The sequence below is a fragment of the Eschrichtius robustus genome, chromosome 12 (assembly GCF_028021215.1).
Source record: "Eschrichtius robustus isolate mEscRob2 chromosome 12, mEscRob2.pri, whole genome shotgun sequence".
Taxonomy (NCBI): domain Eukaryota; kingdom Metazoa; phylum Chordata; class Mammalia; order Artiodactyla; family Eschrichtiidae; genus Eschrichtius; species Eschrichtius robustus.
In genome coordinates, this window is record NC_090835.1 from 1,375,921 (window position 1) to 1,398,532 (window position 22,612).

A 22,612-nucleotide genomic window follows, 5' to 3' on the forward strand; every position below is an offset into this window, starting at 1 on the left:
AAAATCCAAAGGCTGAATTTGGGATACAGTTTGCCACGGTGCCCCCCACCCCGCATTGCATACCCAGCTTCCTTCACTCAATTATGGTACTCCCCTGACCCCAGAAAGCATTTGCACTTGTGAGCCCCAGAGGAAGACTTGAAACTCCTAAGTTATGGACATCCATTTTTCCTGCTTTATGAAGGAAGACAATGCAATAGGAAAGAATGAAGTTTCTGAGCAGAAACGTGCAACGGTGAGGAACAGTGGCTCTTGGCCTCTGGTTCTAGGTGTCCCAAGGCCCAGCAGCATCTCCATCCATCCTGCAGTTCAATTGCTCAACCAAATCTTGCATTTCATGAGCTTAATTGCAAGCTGGGCCTGAATCTGCCACCTAAACTGCTACCCTCAACCCCTACCGGTGATGCTGTTTTTAACTGCTGTCTTAGTCAATGTTCATTGACTGTTCTGTTGGTCATGTCCGCCGTCTAGCTTCCTTGTCCATCCAAGCTGAACCCCGAGAAGACAGATACAAGTTGGCCCCGGGTTCATCAAAAGAGCTTTGGAAGTATGGGTCACTCCTGCAGAAACATTTCATCTATCCCTCAACATGGAAGAATATTTTCTAGTAAGTATATTTCTAGATCAACAGGATTTAACTGTCATGTTGTAAAAAACAAAATTATGTACGTGACTAGATTACAGTAAAGTGCAGTGAGTAATCTGTTAGTAATGATTTGCTTTTATATAAATCAGATGGAATCCATTTGGACTTTAAATGTGGTTTCTCAGGAAGGAATGAAGGTCTTACACAGAGGACAAAGAAGGTAACTGCACACAACTTGAGGGGCTGTTTGCAATATAACTGCTACCAATAATAGACATCCCAGCAGAATGTTCCAGAGTTTAGCCCATGACCAATAACACACTTTGTTATTATTATTGGGATAATGGGAATCTAAGTGTATATAAAATACACCTCATGATCCCCTTCAAGAAAGACTATCTACTGCACCAAACTGAGCCCCTTTTGTAGGTCTCATGCTCATCAATACTAGCAATTATCATAAACCTCCTGTTTGCTTTGGATTTAGTTTGCTCTCTTTTCTTTTCCTCTAGGTAAACTCAATTGATCCTGAAGGTCTGATTCTAGTGAAATCTGCTATTGAGCCCTCTAGCGAATTTTCCACTCATTACATTTTTTTACTCCCAAATTCCTATGTTTATAATCTCTCTTTATTGATATTCTCTATTTGGTGACACAGTGTTCTCACACTTCAATTCTCTAGACATGCTTTACTTTAACTCTGTGCTTATTTAAAACAGCTGACTTAAAGTCTCTGTCTAGTAAGTCCAACGTCTGCACGTCCTTAGGAACAGTTTCTATGGATTGCTTTTGTTTCCTGTGTATGGACCATATTCTCTTTTCTTTTCCTTTTTTTGCATGTTTCATAATATTTTGTTGAAAACTGGGTATTCTAAGCAATATAATGTAGCAACTGTGGAAATCAGATTCTCTCCCCTCCCCAAGGTTTGCCTTTATTTTTGTTGCTGTTCATGATTTATCTGAACTGATTCTGTAAAGGCACATGTGACCACTGAAGTCTCTGCAGAGATAGCTTAGTGGTCAGCTAGTGATTAGACAGGCATTTCCTAAGCCCCTGGGCCCAGCGAGTCTCCCAGTGTGTGCTGAGGGGCCCAGCACTGGACAACGCTGCCTAAGCCTTCACTTCCTGCTGTGGGGAGCCTGGAGGTTGGCCCGAGGAGAGCTCAGGGCCTTCCCAGGGCTTTCCCGAGCAGGTCACAGCCTTAGGCACGTGACTCCTCTACCTGTGCGTGTGGCCTTCTAGAAGAGCAGGATGTTTTGGAGCTTCTCAAAGCTGCCCTGGATGCCCATTCCCCAGTTTTTCCCTTTCAGCTTTTTGGCTAGCCTGTTGTTTGTCCTAAGCATTATTCACTGCCTCAGGCAGTTGTGAAGTTCAACAGCTGCCTCTACATGTTTGTGAGAAATGCCCTGGGGAGAAGACTTTTTGCACTGGATGAACTCTGAGCTCCAAGTCAGGTCAAATGAAGACAGCTTTGCAAGTGGGGTCTTGCAGAGACCCTCCAGGCAAGTCAAACAGTCTGAGACTTTTATATATTCAATATTTCTATTATAACTAAGTCACAAAAATCACTTCTTGAATTTGCTACTGTGTTCAACCTCAATCCATGGAGCTTTACAAACCAGTTAGCCAAATCTCAGGATTCAAGTGAAAAGTTCATTCATTTCTCCATCAAAACCCTTTTTATATTATTGATTAGACAATCCAATAGTTTTTCTATTGGAATTGATGCTTCATTTTGTTTCAGTGTACCTATCTTCTTTTCATATCTGTATCTTCTGTTTCAAAGTTTCCTCTACTTGTTTATGTTATGTAAACATAAACAAATGTTGTGTCTCTCCAAAATTCATGTTAAAGCCTTACCCCCCTACCCCCACGATGTGATGATTTTAGGAGGCAGGGCCTTTGGGGGGTAATTAGGGTTAGATGAGGTTATAAGGGTGGAAGTCATGAGGATTAGAGCCCTTGTAAGAGTCCCAAGAGAGCTTGCTTCCTCTGCTCTGCTGTCTGCCACGAGAAGTTGGCAGTCTGCAACCCGCAAGAGGGCTCTCACCAGAACCCAGGCGTGCTGGCGCCCTGACCTCCCAGCCTCCAGAACTATGAGAAATAAATTTCTGTTGTTTAGAAGTCACGCAGTCTGTGGTGTTCTGTTATAGAAGCCTGACCAGACTACAATAATTTACAAATATTGTTCAATCATTACATTATGATTGAACATTAGGTTACAAATAATGTTCAATCATTCCAGAGTCCACTGAAACAATGTCAGCTCTAATAATTATGATTTTCCTCATAAAGCTAAAATATTGATATTTCCATTAAAACATCTTTTATTAAGGCCAACACTCCTAAAGTTATATTCGTCGATGGCTAACCTCTGCACTTCAGCTTCTATCACGGTGAACACACAGAACATACTGATTTCCAAACTGCTTCTGCCACTCTCACACTTCAAGCTGTCCATCAAGGTGCAATTTCCAGTACTTAATTTGCAGTTCTTTCTGATATTTATTTGATGCATGGTAAGAAATACAATTTATTGAGAAAAACATGAGAATTACTTAACTTAAATCTTGTATTGCTTTATCCAAAATTAATTAAATTTGATCACTTAGTGACAAATTAAAATATCCAAATTTTTTTCTAAACTTTTGGCTGAAACTACAGACTCTTCCTAGCATTATTACACTGGCACTTTTTGTACAAAATCCAATGACCTCTTCAAAGTTGTAAAATATTCCAATGATATTTTTACGAAAGTTATCTTTCCATTGTATAGATATATATATATTTTTTCCCACCAAGAAAGCTCAATACACTGTATTAAACGCAGCTCCCAGTGTCATAAGATCAACAAAAACCATTATCTTCAAAATATTGAAATTTGTATTTTAAGCAAATTATTAAAACACTTTTATGTGAAGCAAATGAAACTTCCTTGAAGATGATTTAAAATGCACTGCTTTGTTTTCCAAAAAGTTGTTTTCTCATTAGATACATCTATTTTGTAAAAAGTGAGTCCACAGTACCCACCCCCATATCAATACTATTCCTTTAGAAGTTCTATTAAATATTTTCATGGAAATGCTCAATTTTATGCAGTGCTAAAAATCCCGACAGTCCCTCTGTATCTTTTTGACTGCTTTATCCTCACTTTCATGACATTTTGGGAGTTTTAAGTTTTCAAATGTTTAATATATGAAACTGATTATATTTTAAATTTCTTCCTCATTAATGACCACAAATTTTTTTCACTTGAACCACACGTTTTAACAGCATCCTGATGAAATATACGTGTTTAGCACTTTGATCTTTTAACACATAATTTTTGAGCACTATTTGCAGCCAAACTTTGTCATCAGCGCTAACACAAATGCCTGGCTGAAAAAAATCGTCATTTTTCACTCCAGAAATACAGATTTTATGTAATAAAATGTACTTAATACAAGTTTTATTTTGTGCAGATTCTTGCACAGTATCAAAACAAGTTCCAGGCTGGGACTCACTACTACTGTAATTCCTTCTTTGTTCTGCAGATTAACAAGACTCACATTTATTATATATGAAACTACTAAAAATTTATCCAGATTTTGTTGCCTCTTCCCTTTAGTATTTGTTCTTAACATTTGTATTAAAATCTTAAGTGTATAAGTATAAATACACTGCACACCTGCTACTGTAATTCAAAAGAATTACACTATGCTAACAAAATTATTTTTAGTGATTCTCCTAAAGCAATTTGTTTTGTTAACACATGCAACTTAGCCACAGTCGCTTCAGTGACACAAGATGTTCCTCAGATGTGGCTACAACAGAAGGCCCTTTTCCTATGGTACTAACGTCCTAAAACTGTCAGTACAAACTCGAGTTTATATGAAAATTTATATTAGCTAATTGTGACTGTACAGCTTACTATGATACTATTTACCATGAAGCATTTCAATATTTTCACCATCAGTATCGTGCAGGGTGCATATGGGCTAAATGTCAGCTCTGATCTACCTGCTGAATTGAGTCCAAGGGCTGCCAGTTTCAGCTTCTGGTCAAAACTCCGGAAGAGATTAAGAACGGGTCCTGGATGGCAAGATGGGGCTGCATCTCAGAAGCAGCCCTATGACAGTAGTCGTGCTTACTTTTTTTTGATGTGAGGAATTCATATCAAGTAATGCCACACCTGGGTCACTTCACTGAAGTCCCTGCCCGCCTCCTGCAGTCATTTGAATTTTCCACCCATAGATTAGGTTTTCACAAAAGGACTTCCCGTCTTAGAAAAAATCCTGAGGCAAACATTTACAAATCCTGGCTACCTGCTAGAAATGGGAGGGAAAGGAAAAACAGAAACAGCAATCCCTAAATTAATACTGCAGAAAGCATCTAGCCACATCGGCATCTCCAACTCCGACTGGCCCAGCTCCAGATTGCGCTCCACGAACCTCCCCTAACCCCAGGCAGCGGCGCCCACCTCCTCTAGATGCTGACAGCGCAAGGTCTCTTCCCTTAGATTACCTATCACGTGCCACCCGTGATCACAGGTGCCTCGGAAATAAACTTCAAAAGCCCCATCTGGCACCCCTCGCCCCACCCACCGGCCCCAAGAACGTTAAGTCTTATCCCTCCCCTTCACACAGCCCCGGCTCCAGCCAAGTAGGAATCCTCTCCCGAGATGTCGGGCAGGCACAGCGCCTGCCGTGCTGGCAACAGTTCCTCCCCCGGGACGCCTCCTCCGGGATCCTCCCCGGACTCCCCGGGCCTCCCGACCACGACCTCATCCCCTCCCCCGAGTCGGCGGGGCCCGCGCCCCGACCGGCCCCAAGTTCGCTCAATGACCCCACAAAGGGGTGTCCGTCGGCCCCGCCGCCGCGCACCTGCTGGGCGCCGGGCACCGAGGTGGCGCCGGGACAGGCTGGCCCCAAGGCGCTCACTGTCTACACCAGCGAAACAAGTTACTGGTGCCGTGAAAGGAACTGGGGTAAGCCAGCATCCCGCTCAGCTTCCCCGCCCCGCGCTCGCGGCTCAGTCTGCGCAGGCGCATACCCCCGTCCCGGCGTGCCCCGCGCCCCTCCCGCCCCGCCCCGCCCCGCCCCGCCCCGCCGGCCCTCCCTCCGACCGGCCGCGCGGCCCCGCTGCACGCCGGGAGTTGTGGTCTAGGCGTGGGCGGCGCGCGCGGCTGAAGCGCGTGGCAGGAAGCGGAAGCGGAAGCGGCTGCCGCGGCGCTAGCACTGACGTGTCTCTCGGCGAGGCGCGGCGCTCCAGAGCAGGACGGGTGGCAGCGGAGCCTCGGTCGGAGCGTAGCGGAGCCGGAGCGCGACCCGGAGCCCGACCCGGAGCCGAGCAGCCGCCGCCATGGCGAGTGAGTCCCTCGGGGCAGCCCGGGCGCGGCCGGCGCGGGCGGGACCTCGGTCCCCCGGCCGTGAAGCCCACCCGGCCCGCGCCCCTGCCCAACCTGGCCCCGCGGACGGCTTCCCGGGGTGGCGCGGGGTCCTCCAGCCCTAACTTTACTCTTGTCTCTTCCTCCAAAGTCAAGTTTCTGGAAGTCATCAAGCCCTTCTGTGTCATCCTGCCCGAAATTCAGAAGCCGGAGCGGAAGGTGAGTCCGGGGAAGGCTTGGGAAAACTACCTGCACCCCGTTAAAGTGGCCCCAACACGCCGAGTGGACGCCTCCTTCCCCCGAGAGTGGTCCGGGTGGCCTGCTTGGTGGGAGCCTCCACCGAGCCGCCGAGCTTCGATTGGAGCATTCTCCGTGGAAGTTACTCGGGCGGGCAGAGCCTCGGGTTTGCTCTGTCCCGAGGTGGATCCCGGCCTGAGTGAGTAACGCCTCGAGAGCCTCAGATACTCAGGTTGAGCGCCTCTTCCCGCTTCAGCTCCCGCAGAAGCTGATCGTGGGCGGGTCCTTCTTTTAGGAGATGCTTTTTGTATCCAGCTGCTACAAGGAGCTAAGAGCAGGCACTTTTCTCTGTACGGTCGAGCTTGCGCCTTTTCCGTGGGCCGTCACCTTGCTGAGAATCAGGGCGTTTTGTGACCCCTGCTTTTACAGCAGGTGCATGAAAACATGGAAAGATAGAGATGTAGAGCTGTGTTGAATGTTTATCAGAATTTCCGCTGCTGCACAGCTTCAGGCCGAGACAGTGAGTGTTGCCAGTGTAAGTAAAGCTATGAAACAATGAAGAAAAGTTTCATTGGGTTCTTTCACAGAATTAATAGGAATATGTTTCTGTCCTGACGTTCTTTGCATCTGCCCCACATACGTGCTGCCTTTGATGGGTTAATATGCAAAGTTGTGTGTGTGTGTGTGCCCTCAGTGTGGTAGAAATGGCGGGGCTCTGGAGGCAGGCCCGCCTGGGACCCACCCTTCACACAGCCTCTTGATAGCTGTGTGACCTTGGCCTTGTAACTGAGTGTGGTGCATGAAGCAGTGGCAGTATGTGCAGGGTACAGCAGTGGCTCCAGAAGGGATGAACCCTGGAAGACATGATGCCTGATGGCGGCCTTGAAGGAGGAATAGAAGTGTCCTTGAAGGAAGGGAAAGGAATTCTAGGGTAAGAAGAAATATAGAGTGTGCTAAGGCAGAGAAAACCAGTGTGGTGGGGGGGTGGTGTTAGATGTGCTTCAGTGTTGATAGAACGGAAAGGATGGGTGGGAAGCAGTGGGAGCCATAGGAGCCGGACAGATTAGAAAACTGCTCTGGGGTAGGGTAGAGGGTGAGAGCGCTGGAGGGGCTTCTGCCATCGAGAGTGAACTATGGGAGTGGCCTAGGAGATGGGGGTGGGTGGCGGGCTGTTAAGAGGTAGAGTGACAAGACTTGGATAAACAGTTTTGGATGTTTTGCTGTTGAATTTGGCTGCATCCAGGAGAGGAGATTTGGTTATTTAAAAATGAGGAGTCTTGTAAAAATTGTTCACTCTTTTTCCATAAAGAGTCATTTCCATACAAGCTTGTTGTGTTACTGGTCAGCCTAACGTGGTGTTGCCCTCCTTGGTCTCCTCCTGATTTCTTGGTGGGATCAGATGACCAGAGGACGAGTTCTGTGAATTCTCCCCAACTTCACGTGGAGTATCTGAATGTCGAGTCCCTGCGCCTTTGTGTGGTTGTCTTGTTGAGGCCTGTCTACAGTGGTCAACACGGAGGCACTGCGGCCCCATGCTGACCAGAGAGCCAGGACTTCGACTCCATGCTCGTTCAGACTGCAGCTTAAAAGAGTGTTTTTTAAGAACACGATTTTGTCCATTTAGTACCGTCGCTCACAAGGTATTTCCATGTTAAGATCCTTAGTCCACACAATAATTGCGGTGTGTTTTTTTAAGTCCTTTAAAGCCATTCTTGCTGTGCAGGCAGCAGGTGCTAGTGAAGACACTTAGGTTTTAGAGCAGAGGAGCCTTGGGCAGGGGGTCTCAACTTCCCTAATGATGCTTATTGGTCATCCATAAGATGACTGAAGAGTCACCTATCCTAAAGTTAAACAGATGCTACTAGTAGTTAGTGAGTAGGTTGAACACGCAGCTCTCTTTCACTCTTCCAGTGTTTATTACATTGTTTTACCCTAAATCCGTGGAGAATACACAAAGAAACAATCACAGATTGCAAATTAGTTGACTCCAGAATAACAAGATTTTGTCAGTTACAAAACCTTATCGAATGAGAAGTCATGGTTCATGTGTTGTAAAGGCTGGTCTGATTTGGGAATCCCTTTCTATTGCAACATTCTTTGATCTTGGGTCTGATCCTGAACTGTTCATGCTGATGGTTAAGAGCACAGGCTTTGGAGTCAAACCCATTACAGCTGTGGGTTGTAATTTTGGGACAAATTACTTAGCTTTTCTAAGATTCAGTTTTCTTGTTGGAAAATAAGAAGATCACGTTAAACGCGGTGTGAGGATTAAATGAGATGATGCACACGAAGGTCTTTGCCTCTGTGCCTTGTGCGTAGAAAGCACGCCATACATGTACTTACGCTTGGTGCGGGGTTTGGAGTACTCAGGGCTCCTCTGGTGAGCAGAGAAAGGGGTCTGATCAGAGTCTGTTTCTGTTAATTTGCTTACGAAGATAACTCGTTGCCTTAATTGGCTCTATTCTTCTGTAGATTCAGTTTAAGGAGAAAGTGCTATGGACCGCCATCACCCTCTTCATCTTCTTGGTGTGCTGCCAGGTGAGCGCCCGTTTGCCGTTTGGTGTTCCAGTGTCGGGGTGGGGATGTGAGGGGCCGGAGACAAGTGTGCGGGCTGCTCTCTGCTTGTTTCCAGATCCCCCTGTTTGGAATCATGTCTTCAGACTCAGCCGACCCTTTCTATTGGATGAGAGTGATCCTCGCCTCTAACAGAGGTAGGACTGGCCCTCTGCATCCCCCGTACTGTGCGGGCTTCACTGGCCTCCTTCAGTTAAAGTACAGGCCTTGGCTTTACATAGGGTTCAGAGCGTGCTGTGCTGAAACATAGCCTTAGTAAATAAATGCCAGCTTCAGCACCCAGGCATGTCATCCTATTCAGAGTTGCTTTGAATGCAGTACAAAACCTGTAACAGCAAGATAAGTCTACATCATAGAGAATTTCTTAAAACATGGAAAAACTAGAATGCTTTTTAAACAGCTGAAATGATGACATTTCTACCTATCTGTCTCCTGTTTTGATAACATTCTTTAGAATATGTAATTTGTTTCTCAGCTGCGTCTTTTCCACATCTACAGGTTACATATACATGTCCCCAAAAAATAAATATATAACAGTGTATTGTATACTCTAACCAGTTACCTACTTGGGGTGAAGCGGGATTTTGAATGCTTATGCTGATAACTGTTTTTGATTAACTCATTTTTAAAATACATTTCAAATTAAGTTCCAAATCAGTTGGAAGTATAGCCCATTTTAGCATAGTGGAAATAGAGGTTTATTCACAACTAGATAGAATTGTACTGGCCTCCTTTCCAGACTCTGGAAATTATTTGAATGTTATCCTTTCTTATTAACTGATGAAGAGACGAACCTTTCTTATCTCTGTACAACCAGCATGAATCTGTTTACGGTGAATTTAAATGCAGCGATCAGTTTAAATGCCATGTGATTCCCCAAACAGAATAAGATGTTACCTGGCAGACTGAACAGAATGAATTGAATTACCCTCTGATTGCTGATATTTTGGGGTTATTCTCTGAATTAAATACTGCTGGCAAACTGAAACACACTGGGTTTGTATCAGGGGCACACGGTCCAGTTTCGCTCATTCATTTTCTTAATAACGTCTTGCTTCTCCATGCTAACTTCGGTTGTACTTTGCCTCCCCCTTTCCTTAAGGCACACTGATGGAGCTGGGTATCTCTCCCATTGTCACCTCCGGCCTCATCATGCAGCTCTTGGCTGGCGCCAAAATAATTGAAGTTGGTGATACCCCGAAAGACCGAGCCCTCTTCAACGGAGCCCAGAAGTGTAAGTGCGATTTTGGATGATGTTCAGATGTCTGTAGTTGAGAATTTGAATTTGCTGCAGAGTTTGGGGCATCAGAAGTCCTTTTGGTTTTTGGGGGAGGGGGTTGTTGTAACCTCCGTGGCCCGCCAGCCCTGCCTGGCCTGGCTCCGTGGCCTGTGTTAGCCAGAGAGCACTTGGGGCGGCTGGACAAGGCAGGGGACGGGTGTCGTGCCCCGAGGCTGCACGGTCCAGGGAGGTCACCCTCCGCCGCCATAGTTTCCTTAGCACTTAGAAGGAGATAATGTCTCCTTCAGAGCTGTTGGAAGAATTCATTTGAATAATGTGTGTAAAACATCAGTGAGTGCCTGGCATGTAGTAGTTACTTGGCAAGGGTTGTATTTCTTTTTTCTGGGAGTTTAAAAGGATTCATCTTAGGGGAAGGATGGTCCTCTCGACTTAGCTCTGCCAATTACCAGCTCTGTGACTTTGGGGCAAAGTTAGATGACAGTTCTTATGTCCCAGTTTCTTCATCTATAAAAATGGGGATAATAATGATACTTGCACAGTAGTAAATAATAAGCGGCACTGGTAACAATGACCAGTCATCAGAATTCACCAAGTTCAGCCTGACTGAACTGACATATATTAATTAGGAAATGATATTTGCAGTTTCCTACGCAGTCATATTTTCTTCCATACCAGCATGTTTTACAGATCTTAAGTTAGTAGGTTAAAGAGTTGAGTAAGAAAGAGTAATCTAATTTAAACTTGTCAGTTTCAGATACAAATCAGGATTTTTAAATATATATGTGTGTTATTTGTCAGAAGTACAAATCAGCTGTTTCCTCTTTGGTCTTGGACAATTTTTTTAGCTTTTATCTGCTGTTTTTTCTGCCTTAAGAATTCAGTCTTATTGAGCACTTCTTAAGAATTCAAATAGGGACTATATTTGACAGGCACTTTGGAGTAAAATTTTATTTTTTTGGCAAACTAAGCAGAAAAGCTGAAATTGAAGCCCAGTCCCATACTAAGAGATCCATCTAGCATCGTGGGCTCAGTAAAAATGAGTGGATTCCATTGTGCGTCACAATGAAGTGTAGTGAACGATACAGGATACAAGACCATCTACTAAAAGGAGAACCTCCCTTAGGAGAGCTTTGTGGCAGGAGAAGTGGGCTAAGTGAATTGGTGGCACTGTGAGTTCTTTCCTTAACTAACACGTTAAACAAACTGGGAAGGGATTACTTTATCCCAGTTAGTGTTCTGTGGCCTGGACCCAGACCTGAAGCACGAGCCTGTCGGGTGGCCTGGGCGAGTGGTTCTCCCAGAACCCGAGCTACCTGATGCCCTGAGCATGGGGGCTGCAGGTTGGGGTGCCTCTGAGTGTTGTCTTCAACACCTGTCATAAGAAGCAGGTCTGTCATGCTTCAACTCTTTCTCTCCTCCTGTCACCGAAGAGAAGTGCATTTAGGAGGAGGTGGAATTAAAGAGCTCACGCGCTTTTGTTGCAAGCGTTTGAGTTATTGTGTATTCTTGTCACTTTGACCGTGCGGTTGCTGAGCGTTTCCTGGACGAGCCCCTTGGAGGCAGGGTCAGTCGTGTTCACCTTTGTTCTCCCAGTGCCCGGCACGGAGCTGGTGTCTGGTAAGTGGTTCCTCTAGGACCGTGGGGTGGCCCACCCTGAGAACAGCTTTCTTCTGATTCCTAGTGTTTGGCATGATCATTACCATCGGCCAGTCCATCGTGTATGTGATGACAGGGATGTACGGAGACCCTTCTGAAATGGGTGCTGGGATCTGCCTGTTGATCACCATACAGGTAAGGTTAGGCCGGCACCCCCTTCCGAGGCGCCCTCACACCCACACTTGCCAAACAACAGATCTGAATCGAGCATAAAAGGACCTCTTCCTGAGAAGAAGCCCGAGCCCTGTGCTTGCCCTTCTGAATTCACAGAGGAGCCTCCACCAGCCAGTGTGTCCCCTCAGCCTTCAGGGCCCACGGCAGAGAAGCCAGTTCCTGACGGGGGACAGCACCACGCCGTGGGGAGCAGCAGTGCAGTCTCTGCGTTTCTTTACTTCTGTTGTTTAACATTCACAGCTCTTTGTTGCTGGCCTAATTGTCCTGCTTTTGGATGAGCTTCTGCAAAAGGGGTACGGCCTGGGCTCTGGGATCTCCCTCTTCATTGCCACAAACATCTGCGAGACCATCGTGTGGAAGGCGTTCAGCCCCACCACCGTCAACACCGGCCGAGGTGAGACCCTGGGGACAGGATTCCATCGGTACCTCTCTTCTGATTTTTCTCCGTGCATCTGTAAAGTGTTTTAAAACACAGGTTTATGCTCATGATGATATGTAACTTGCATTTTTCATCTTAAGAGTACGCCATAGACATTCGCCCTGCCAGAGTATGTTATCCTGCCTCATTTTTCTGAGCACAGCGTGGATTTCACTGCAAGGATGAAGCAGGTTCTTTCAACAAGCCTTCCTCTGGTGGACGTCTAGGTTGTTTCCAGCCTTTGCTGCTATTACAGCAGTGAGACGGTGAACATCCTCATATGTTCATCTTTACGTGTTTTGACAGTTGCTCTCAGTAAATAAGTTTCTAAAAATGAAATCACTGAACCAAAACACTTGGTTATGCAAAGGGCAACTTTGTAAAAGAGGCAGGAACTTTGGTGCTCATGAGCTGGGTTCAGATGCTGGCTGTGCCCTTGGTTGCCAGGATTCAATGAGAAATAACATGAAATTGTGTGATGCCTGGCTCACAGTATATGCTTGGCGAATGTGAGTATTCTATCTTAATACCCACGAGGAGTGCCAAGGAAATCTTGTTACAGAGGATGTTTTCAATGTAAAGTTCTAAACATTCAGGGAAGTATGACTTATTAGGAAAGGAAAATCAGCTTTTTTCATCACTAAATATGTTATTCACTCAAAAGAGTCCCGTGAGAAATAAATATTCATGCACATTTGACTCTTCTTTGTAGTGAATGCTGGAAACAGAGTCCCTGACCTGCAGAGACCACATAATCTCATTAGTGAGACTAAAAATAGGTCCCCAGACCAAAGAAGGCCATTCTTGCTCTTTTCCTTGGGCCTCTGTCGAGCTTGCTCTGCTTCCTGGCCGAGTTTTCCTGGCTCTGTTGCTGGCCTGCATCCCTGGGCACCCTCTTGTGGTAGGGCGTGAACTCCGCTAGAGATCGGCCATGTGGTAGGCACACGTGTTGTCCTTTCTGCTTGGCCGTCGGTGTGAGGAGCAGAGAGCCCAAGCCCGCCTCGTCCGGGCAGCCTGCACCCCAGAGCTGGGGGGCTGTGCTGCCGGGGAGTCCCCAGGGATGTGGGTTAGGCAGCTCTGAGCCCCTCCCCAGGCAGGACCCCTTCGGCTGGAGCTCAGCAGACCCTGCTGTTAGGACTTTGCAGTTGATTGTTCCACACATCTGGTGGCCATTGACTCACAAACCAAGAAAATAAGATCAGTTAATTCAAAGAGGTAGAAGAGCCTGTTTCTGCAGGTTGAAATCTCTACAGAAGAAACAGAAACGAGGGCTGAGAGCCCTCCCTGTGTCCCTGTGGTTATAGGAGCAGGCACTGTGAGTCACAGAACTAATTCCAACTCCTCTCGGTTTTGGCCACTAGGAAGCTTAGAGCCAAATTGAGTTGCTTGTTCCTTTACCTTCGCCTGTAACAGGAATGGAGTTTGAGGGCGCCATCATTGCACTGTTCCACCTGCTGGCCACACGCACAGACAAGGTCCGGGCCCTTCGCGAGGCGTTCTACCGCCAGAATCTCCCCAACCTCATGAATCTGATCGCCACCATCTTTGTCTTTGCAGTGGTCATCTACTTCCAGGTGCGTTCAGATCCAACCCTGGGGAGTTTTGACGTCTGCATTTAAGGTTCAGAAGGGCTTGGTGGGCGTGTCCCACATCCACACCCCAGGGGTAGTGTGACCCATCGTATCGCACTGAAATGATGAAATGGCATTTGAAGGAGCAGGTTCCGTGGCATCACGGGCACTTGCCTGAACTAACACAGTTGAGGCAGAAATAACGTTTCTGAAACCGTGTTCCTGTGGGTTGGGACTGTCAGCAAATAGAGAAGATTTTTTTTTCAGGGTCTTACAGCTCAAGAGAAGTGAAGAGTAATCAAAGCCTAAGGCCTCACTGCTGTCTTACCCAAGTTAGTAGGTGCTTTTAGGCCGTGTCCTCATCCTCCTGAGACCTGTGAGTCTGCGTGACTTGCTTCTGAATGAGAGACCTGAACTGCCCGTTGCTTTTCTGTAGTTGGATTGGTCTTTGTATTCTCTGATCAGCCGCTTTGTATCCTGACATTTATTGAAAAGAGAAGAAGGGACAGCAGTTGAGAAAGCAGTTTAATGCTTGTGAAGAGGTATTTATACCACCACATGCTGAGGACTGAACACATCTGTTCCTTCAGCCAAGACTCTTAGTCCGATGCCTGGTGAATGACAGGCTAACTCTTCCCGGGCTTGGGGTCGGATTGTTAAGATTTTATTTTAAATCTTCTATATTCTGAACTCTGTTCTAGGCACTGGGAGATTGTAAAAAGTACATAAAGGAAACCGTTTCTATTCTCCAGGGGTCTCAGAGGGTGAGGTTATGTTCATAGGAAAGTAGAGGAGCCTAGCTTTTCTGTAATGGCGAAGAACACCCTGAAGGTGGCCGTGCTGGCTGCGAGGCGAGGGCGTGGAGGCCCTGTCCGGCCTCGGTCGGGGCTCGGGGAGGGCGCTGGAGCGCCCGTCGGAACTTCCTGCGTATTCCACGTAGATGTGGCTGTGATGTGGTGGGCTTTGTTTTTGGCAGAACACTGTGCTGTGCTCGGGGGCATTTTAAGCCAGCCTGTCGGGACCCTTCTGTCGGTGTGCCCCCGAGTGCAGTGCTGGCTGGGGAGGGGGTGTGGGAGGCTGGGCACCGCCGCTCGGGGCAGCTCCCTGGGGGCACGCCTGGCACGTGGCTGGAGCGAGGCAGTGAGGGCGTTTGGCTCTGTTGGCTTCTCAGGGCTTCCGCGTGGACCTGCCCATCAAGTCGGCCCGCTACCGAGGCCAGTACAACACCTACCCCATCAAGCTCTTCTACACCTCCAACATCCCCATCATCCTGCAGTCCGCCCTCGTCTCCAACCTCTACGTCATCTCCCAGATGCTGTCTGCCCGCTTCAGTGGCAACCTGCTGGTCAGCCTGCTGGGCACCTGGTCGGTAAGTACAGCGGCTTCAGAAGCCAGATGTTTCACCCAGAGATGCTTTCTAATTGTGCCTATTACAAGCTCACATGAAGGTTTCTTTTCGGTAAGAAGCCTGCACTGTGGGCACTTGGGCAAAGCTGTTCTTTCCCACCCGCTCAGAAGTGTCTTTGCCCTGCGGCTGAGGTGGGGAACGGCACTCACAGGCTCTCGCGAATCCTCCCAGGACACTTCCTCTGGCGGCCCAGCACGCGCCTATCCCGTTGGCGGCCTTTGCTATTACCTGTCTCCTCCCGAGTCTTTCGGCTCCGTGTTGGAAGACCCCGTCCACGCTGTCGTGTACATAGTGTTCATGCTGGGCTCCTGCGCCTTCTTCTCCAAGACGTGGATTGAGGTCTCGGGCTCCTCTGCCAAAGATGTGAGTGTGAGCGACAGCTTCTGGGGGTGGCCAGCTGGGGACCGGCGTTTCCCTCCTGCAAGTGGCATCAGGGCTCTCGGCCTGTCCCCCCTCCTGGGATGGTGGCCTGTGAACGCGCGCGGAGCTTTGTCCTCGTTAGGGCCGGTTCCAGAGCGTTAGTGGCCGTGGACGGAGCCCAGGGTAAATGAATCCATGCTCGCCTGCGAAGCTGCAGCCAAACTAAAACTAGACTTTCTCATCTGACATCTTTGTGGCAGTTTTAAAGTTACCTTCACCAATGTCGTTAGGGTGCTGGGGAGGGGAGTCTGTGGCTGGTACCACCGTGAACTGTCTACCTGGCCCTCGACTCCACGTCTGAACTTGAACGTTGTCCTCCCCTTGATGGGCATCACGCAGGTTGCAAAGCAGCTGAAGGAGCAGCAGATGGTGATGAGGGGCCACCGAGAGACGTCCATGGTCCACGAGCTCAACCGGTGAGTGCTGGCCGGCCCTGGCAGGCTGACGGACTTCCCCGGGTCTTCCAGTATCGATGACCTTGCTAAGGGCTGGGTGCTGGACAGAGCAAATCAGCGCACGTGGCACCTCTCCTCAGAGGCAGCCACACAGAGGGAGACAGAGCGTGTGTCCAGGTGGCCGCGGAGCGGCTGCTGAGGCTGCTGACCGCGCGGGACCTCGCCGTGCTCCTGCGGGCAGCGTGCTGCAGGCAGGTCCTGCGGGGGCCCTCCAGGAGGAGGCGGGGGGCGTCCGAGTTTGGGTGAGGCTAGGGAGGCTGGCAGAGAGCGCAGGGAGGGCTCAGCATTCGGAAGGTCAGTGCTGGAGGCTGAGACCCACCGGGCGGGGCGGACGTCGTGAGTCTGGGCAGAGGTGCTGGGGGCCAGGTGGGGCAGTAACCTGGGGACACCGGAGAGGCCGCCGGCACTTGGTGACCCACTGTGGGGAAGGTGGGGGTGAGGAGAGCACCGCAGTCTGCAGGCGTCTCCCCTCACAGTGGGGCTGCCTCTTGGGCAGCCGGGTTGGCCGTAGTGAGTGTCTTAGACTTTTAAGCCAACTTATTTCAACTCATTTCTTCCACCATCGCTGGATGAACGTGAATGGTTTCCTGTAGAAGTCTGTTTACAGGATCAGGTTTTGTAATCAGGACCAGGTCTGTCCTGGGGACCATAGCTCGCTCACCTCAACTGCAAGTCAGTATGGCAAATGCCAGATCATTTTCTGATTCCTATCAGAGATGCTGGGCAATTTTGTTCATTCTCTTAAGAATTCTCTGAAGCTGAATTTATACTGCTGTTGAATAGAAATATAATGCAAGATGCATGTGAAATTTTAAGTATTCTGGTAGCCACGTTAAAAAAGTAAAAAGATACACCTAAAACTAATAAAATGTTATATGTCCGTTATCTCTTAATAAAAAAGAAAGCAAAAAGAAACAGGTGAAATTAATTTTAAGAATACATTTTATTTAACCCAATATATCTAGACTCTCATTTCAAGTTGACATAAGAAAAGTCATAATGAGATATTTTATGTTCCTGTCTTCAAAATCTCATGTGATGTTTTCAACATCTGCTTTGGACTGGTCCCATTTCACTAGCCACATGTGACTCGTGTGGCCACTTACTGGACAGCAAGCCCTAGTCCAGACCATTAAGGTGTGAGTAGATGAGACTTTATGGGGGCCGTGGAGTGACCCCTAGAGGAGTCCGGTTCCTAACTCAGAGGTAAGCAGGTCGGCTGCCCGGCCCTTCCTGTAGCCTGGGCGAGGGAGGCCAGGCTGGAGGGATCTGCTGGCGGCCCGTGGCTGACCCGTCTCCCTCCCCAGGTACATCCCCACGGCTGCGGCCTTCGGCGGGCTTTGCATCGGGGCCCTCTCTGTGCTGGCTGACTTCCTGGGTGCCATTGGGTCTGGAACCGGCATCCTGCTTGCGGTTACCATCATCTACCAGTACTTTGAAATCTTCGTCAAGGAGCAGAGTGAGGTTGGCAGCATGGGGGCCCTTCTGTTCTGAGCCGTGCCTCCTGGACCAGGCAGAGGCGGCGTGCTCCACGACGGCCAAGGGAGCAAGGACGCCACGCTGTGGGCGCTGTCTCGGGGGTGCTGCTGTGGCCTGAGGACTTTGGTTTAATCACCTGTTTGAATTTCACATTCTTTCATTCCACTTTCTAAAGTGCTAGAAATTTTTCAATTTGCAATTTCGCTTTTCATTGTGGCATTGGCAACAGAACTGTAGAAGTGAGGTCTTACTCAGCTGACTGCCAGAAGTGACTGTCCCCGGTGTCCGTGTCACTTTTGTGTTAACCTTTGCACCTTCTCAGTGCTGTCGGCGACTGCAGTGGTCTCGGCTGCTCCCCCCCGAAGGGCATGTCTTGTTGGTTAGAAGCACAAGCAGTGTTGAAATGTCTCTGTCTCGGGTGGCAGGAGGGTGAGCGCCTGGGAGCAGGGCATGTGTCTTCCGGTGCGTGTGGGCTGCGCCCTGGCGTGTCCCCTTCACAGTCAGGCGGGAACATCTGGCTTAAAACGGGTTCTCTGGAAGACACAATTGTTTTCCCTTTTAAAAGTTGTTTTTTAGGACAGAGCTTCTTCCAAAAGAGAGGAACGAATTTCCAGAAGACCACTGGCCCATCTGTGCATTTTTCTGCCTGTGCCTGTGGGCTGACCTGGCTGTGCCGTCTCTCTCTTCAGTGATGGAGCCGGGCCACGATGCCGCAGGTTTGCATAGTCGAGCCTGGCCGAGCTAGTGGACATCGTGCGGAGGACCCTGAGGTGCTGGCTCTCCAGTTCCTCCCGCTGTCACTGAACTTGTTCTCCATGGTGTGTCCCTTCCCGAGAGGGGAGGTGCTGTGGCTGTCCTCAGATGCTACCTTCTAGGCTGAAGACTTCCCACTGGTATTTTTTTAGAACATTTTTACTGTGCTTAGGACCAAACGCAAGTGAAGTAAAATGACAAGATGGCTCTGATCTCTGCTTTCACCAAAACTGCCCAGCAGAGAGGAGGGCCCAGGCCCTAGATCCATGGTGAAATCAGGGTTAGAGAGATTTTTTTTTTTGCCAAGTTTCACCCATGTTTGATATGAAAAGACTCGCAATTATGTCTAAGATAAATTGTTTGCAATAACAGGTAATCTAGACCTTAGGAATTAGGTCTAAGGCCTTTAGGGAGGCCCCTCTCGGGGACCAGCAGCGCTTGGCTGCAGAGACAGCAGAGGTGAGCTCCGCAGCCTGAGGGCTTCTCCCTGCCCCGTGGAGAAAGCAGACCCCACCAGCAGCTGCGCACGGCGGCCTTCAAAGCACAGAGCCAGTCAAGGTGGCCAGCTTGGCACCCGCCTGAGTCCACAGGGGCCCTGAGACCTCACTGGCTGTGCTGCCCAGGAGACAGGCCAACCGAGGGACAAGAAGAGACTTGCCCAGCACCACCCGACAAGTTGGCGGCAGAGCCCGGATGGGCCCACAGCCCATCGACCCCAAGCCAGGGCGCCCACCGTACCACACGTGGCCTTGTCCGACCCAGTCCCGAGCGGAGACCTGACGCCCCTGCAGCCCTGCTGCAGCCTCTGACCACTGCGTGGCTTGGGCTCCTGCCCTGCGGTCACTGGTCACTGGGGGGTGGGGCTGACCCCAGCTTTCAGGGGACTGTCACTGTGGACGCCAAAATGGCATAACTGAGATAAGGTGACTAAGAGACAAATAAAGCCAACTTTTTACAAGCCACCTGGTGGTGGTCTCTTGGTTTTCAGTTCTCCTGTGTTACCGAGGCCAGTGAGAGGAGGGTGGAGCCTTGGGTGCCTTCGGGGGTGTGCTGGGTGAGGCTTGGGCCCTGGTTTTGCACGGGGTTCCCAGGTCCCGCCTCGATGGAAGTCCCTCCTCAGAAAGGCGCCTGCCTGGAAAGCTTCCTTGTCCTGGTGATGGTGCCAACTGCACACTCGGGTGTTTGGTGCTGAGTGCGTGGGCTGTTCCAGCACCCCCAGGAATGGACGGTGGGGCGACGTCTGTCCTGTGAGTGCAGCGCCCTCCAGCTCTCCAAGTCCAGGCCAGGAGGCACTGCTGCCCTTGGCTGAGACGAGCGACCTTACACACCAAACCTGTAGGCCTTGGAGGGTCTCCACCCCGCCCTGGGCCCCCGGCATCTTGTGGACGGCAGTGGCGCGCGCAGTGGCTGCTCCCTTGGATGTGCTGTGCAGAAAGGCTGCCGACTTTCCACTGAGCTGAATGGCAGGTGTTTCCAGGGTGAAGTGAGAGAAAACCTCCCGCTCGCCCTCGTTGTGAAGCCGACACGCCCGTCCGGACGAGGCCTCACCCCAAGTCCACCACCACCACCCTCTCCTCCGAGGACACGTGGCCAGCCTTCCTCCTGAGCCGGCTCAGCCTCGGAGTTCCCACGTAGATAGAGCCTTAGACCTCGTATTGGAAATCTGATCTCTGAGGTGCCGTGCAGCCAGGGCAGGAGGTCCTCTGGGAGCCCTGGAGGGACAGGGCCTGGGGCCTGGCCTGTGCAAGCCGCGCGGCCACAGGAGCCAGGCGAGCAGGCACTGAAACTCGAGGCAGGCAGGTGGCCCTGTTCGGACCTCCAGAAACTCAAGTCAGAAAAGCTCCTGCCCGCAGGAAGCGTGCATCCCCTCACTGCCTGGCAGTGTGGCTGTGCCCGTGGCCGGGAGCAGAGCCCGTGCGAGCAAGGCCACATGTGGTACGGTGGGCGCGTGCGTGGCTCAGGTCACGTGGGCTGCCCCTCGGCCCTCACTGCCTGCCTGTGGCCTCTGTGCTGGGAGCCGTGGGGCAGCCCTCCTCCCCTGTGGGGCAGGCCGTGCACCAGCCACCGCCAACAGGAGAACTCGTCCTCCCACGGCTCCCGAGAAGAACCAGGCCCCGGGAACTAGACTGCGGCCAACAGTCACACAGCCCATCCTGCAGGCACCTCTGCCAGGGGCCTCATCGGAGCGAGGACTGAGGGGCCCGGGGAAACGCGCCCCACGCCAGTCAGCCGGCCCTTCTCCAGGCCCACCGCCGGCCCCTACCTGCTGACCCCGCCCCCGCCCGCTGAAGGCCTTTCCTGGGCCGAGTCCCCACCAGGCTGAGTCTTCAGCAAGCTCACATGTAGGGGAAACGGGTGAGCTGCCCATCTCCACCCGAGGGGTCAGCCCATGGTCCAGGTTAGAGGCCGGCTTCCTGACAGGAGAGCCAGGGGGTGGGCGTGTGACAGCGTCCAAGGGTCAGCAGAAGCCTCGGCGCACACTGCAACACGCACCATTGCCTGGTTCTGGAGAGTCCCAGACGGACTGTCCCTTGGGCAGTGCCCCCCTCACTCCCCTGCCCCAAACCCTCTGGGACGTGCCATCACCCCGCCCCCAGCCTGTGGCCAGCACACCTCCATGTCACCCGTTCCTTTCACCCAGCACACAGCAGGCCCCGGGCAACACGGGGCGAGAGCTGTGTCCGCCCTCAGAAAGCCACGTCCTAACAGTTGGGGTTCTGTGGTGCCCACCAAGCCTCTGGGCCTTGCCGCAGTTTCCCTCTGTCTGTCTGCCTGCCAAACTCCTGTTCATCCTGCAAAGCCCAGCTCAATAAGGACAGAAACATCTAAAAGCCCGTAAGAAGGGGAGAGAATAAATTACAGCACCTCCTTTCTGTGGAAAGGAACTTGGAGAATATCCTTTACATCCTGAGTTAGAAGAAACTCCAGGATGTGCTGTTGAGGGGAAAAAAAAAGACAAGAAGCAGAACAATGCGTGCTACTATTTGTGTTTAAAGGTAGAGTCAGGGGAGGGATAAAAAATTGACCGTACGTCATGAAAAGGCCTAGCAAGTTCTCATGAAACTAAACATCTACGTATCCTATGCTCAGCTATTCCACTCCTGGGTATTTACCCCAGAGAAATAAGATGGGATGCCACCCAGAGACTCGTACAAAAAGATGGATGAACAAACAGCACTACCCCACACAGCATCACACTCCGACGTCACAACAACTGCTGACACAAGGGCTGGGATCTCACTATTCAAAGGCGGTTGAAAGAAACCAATCACAAAAGAGATGTCCACACGCTATGATCCCATTTTTATGATGTTGCAGAGCAGGCAAAGCTGAACTGAGGTGGGAAAAACCAGAACAGTGATGCCTCTGGTTAGTGTGTTGGAGAGTGACTGGGCAGAGGCCTAAGGGAGCTTTCTGGGGTGACAGGAACATGCTTGACACGACTTGGGTTTCATTTGTCAAAACTCATGGAATGGTCCACTTAGGGTTAGTGCAGTTCACTGTGTATACATTTAACCTTTTAAAAAACAAACAAATATCCAACTCTAGGTAATTGTACATATGCTTTAGTATTAAAAGTACATATGCATGATGTGGCCTGATGTCTGCAACTGACTGTGAAATGCTTAAGACAGGATAAAAATGGACTGAAGGATGGAGGGAAGATGGAGATCACCCAGGTGATAGGGATACGGGTATTCACAGGTTCCTGCAACTTTTTTTTCCTTTTTAAAATTGAGATATAATTGACATACATTATATTAGCTTCAGGTGTACAACATGATTCAACATTTGTATATATTGCAAAATGATCACCACAGTAAGTCTAGTTAACTAACATCCAACACCACGCACAGTTACACATTTGTTTCCCTCGTGATGAAAACTTTTTAAGACCTCTCTCAGCAACTTTCAGATATGCAATACAGTGTTATTCACTATCATCACCATGCTCTACATTACATCCCCAGGACTTATTTATTTTATAACTGCAAGTTCGTACCTTTTGACCCCTTCACCCATTTCACCCAGCCCCTCCCTCCCGCCTCTGGCAACTACCGATCTGTCCCTGTATCTGCGAGCTTGGTTTTTTTTGTTTTGTTTTTTAGATTCCACATATAAGTGGGATCATAGGTATCTGTCTTTCTGTGTCTGATTTGTTTCACTCAGCGTAGTGCTAAGTCGTGGATACGTAGTAAAGCCCAGGCCTCTGCCCATTCTCTCCTCTCTGCTCCAGAGCCCTGCAACTTTCCTTATCTTTGAAATTTTTCCTAA

General features: G+C 49.7%; 1 protein-coding gene across 1 annotated transcript; it reads left to right on the forward strand.

Moving 5' to 3' along the window:
- Positions 1 to 5,791: 5,791 nt before the first annotated feature.
- On the forward strand, positions 5,792 to 19,299 carry SEC61A1 (SEC61 translocon subunit alpha 1). The gene is made up of 12 exons (XM_068559555.1): positions 5,792 to 5,934; positions 6,104 to 6,171; positions 8,662 to 8,727; positions 8,822 to 8,900; positions 9,866 to 9,997; positions 11,685 to 11,794; positions 12,074 to 12,227; positions 13,665 to 13,825; positions 14,994 to 15,191; positions 15,402 to 15,593; positions 15,990 to 16,066; positions 17,413 to 19,299. Exons 1-12 carry the CDS (start codon positions 5,928 to 5,930, stop codon positions 17,597 to 17,599), a joined length of 1,431 nt encoding a protein of 476 aa, XP_068415656.1. The 5' UTR covers positions 5,792 to 5,927; the 3' UTR covers positions 17,600 to 19,299.
- Positions 19,300 to 22,612: the final 3,313 nt, after the last annotated feature.

Bases quoted from the DNA above. Each gene is read 5' to 3' on its own strand.
- SEC61A1 (XM_068559555.1), top strand. The intron at 13,826-14,993 runs GTGCGTTCAGAT...TTGGCTTCTCAG, and splicing joins CAGTGGTCATCTACTTCCAG to GGCTTCCGCGTGGACCTGCC. The intron at 15,192-15,401 runs GTAAGTACAGCG...GAATCCTCCCAG, and splicing joins GCCTGCTGGGCACCTGGTCG to GACACTTCCTCTGGCGGCCC.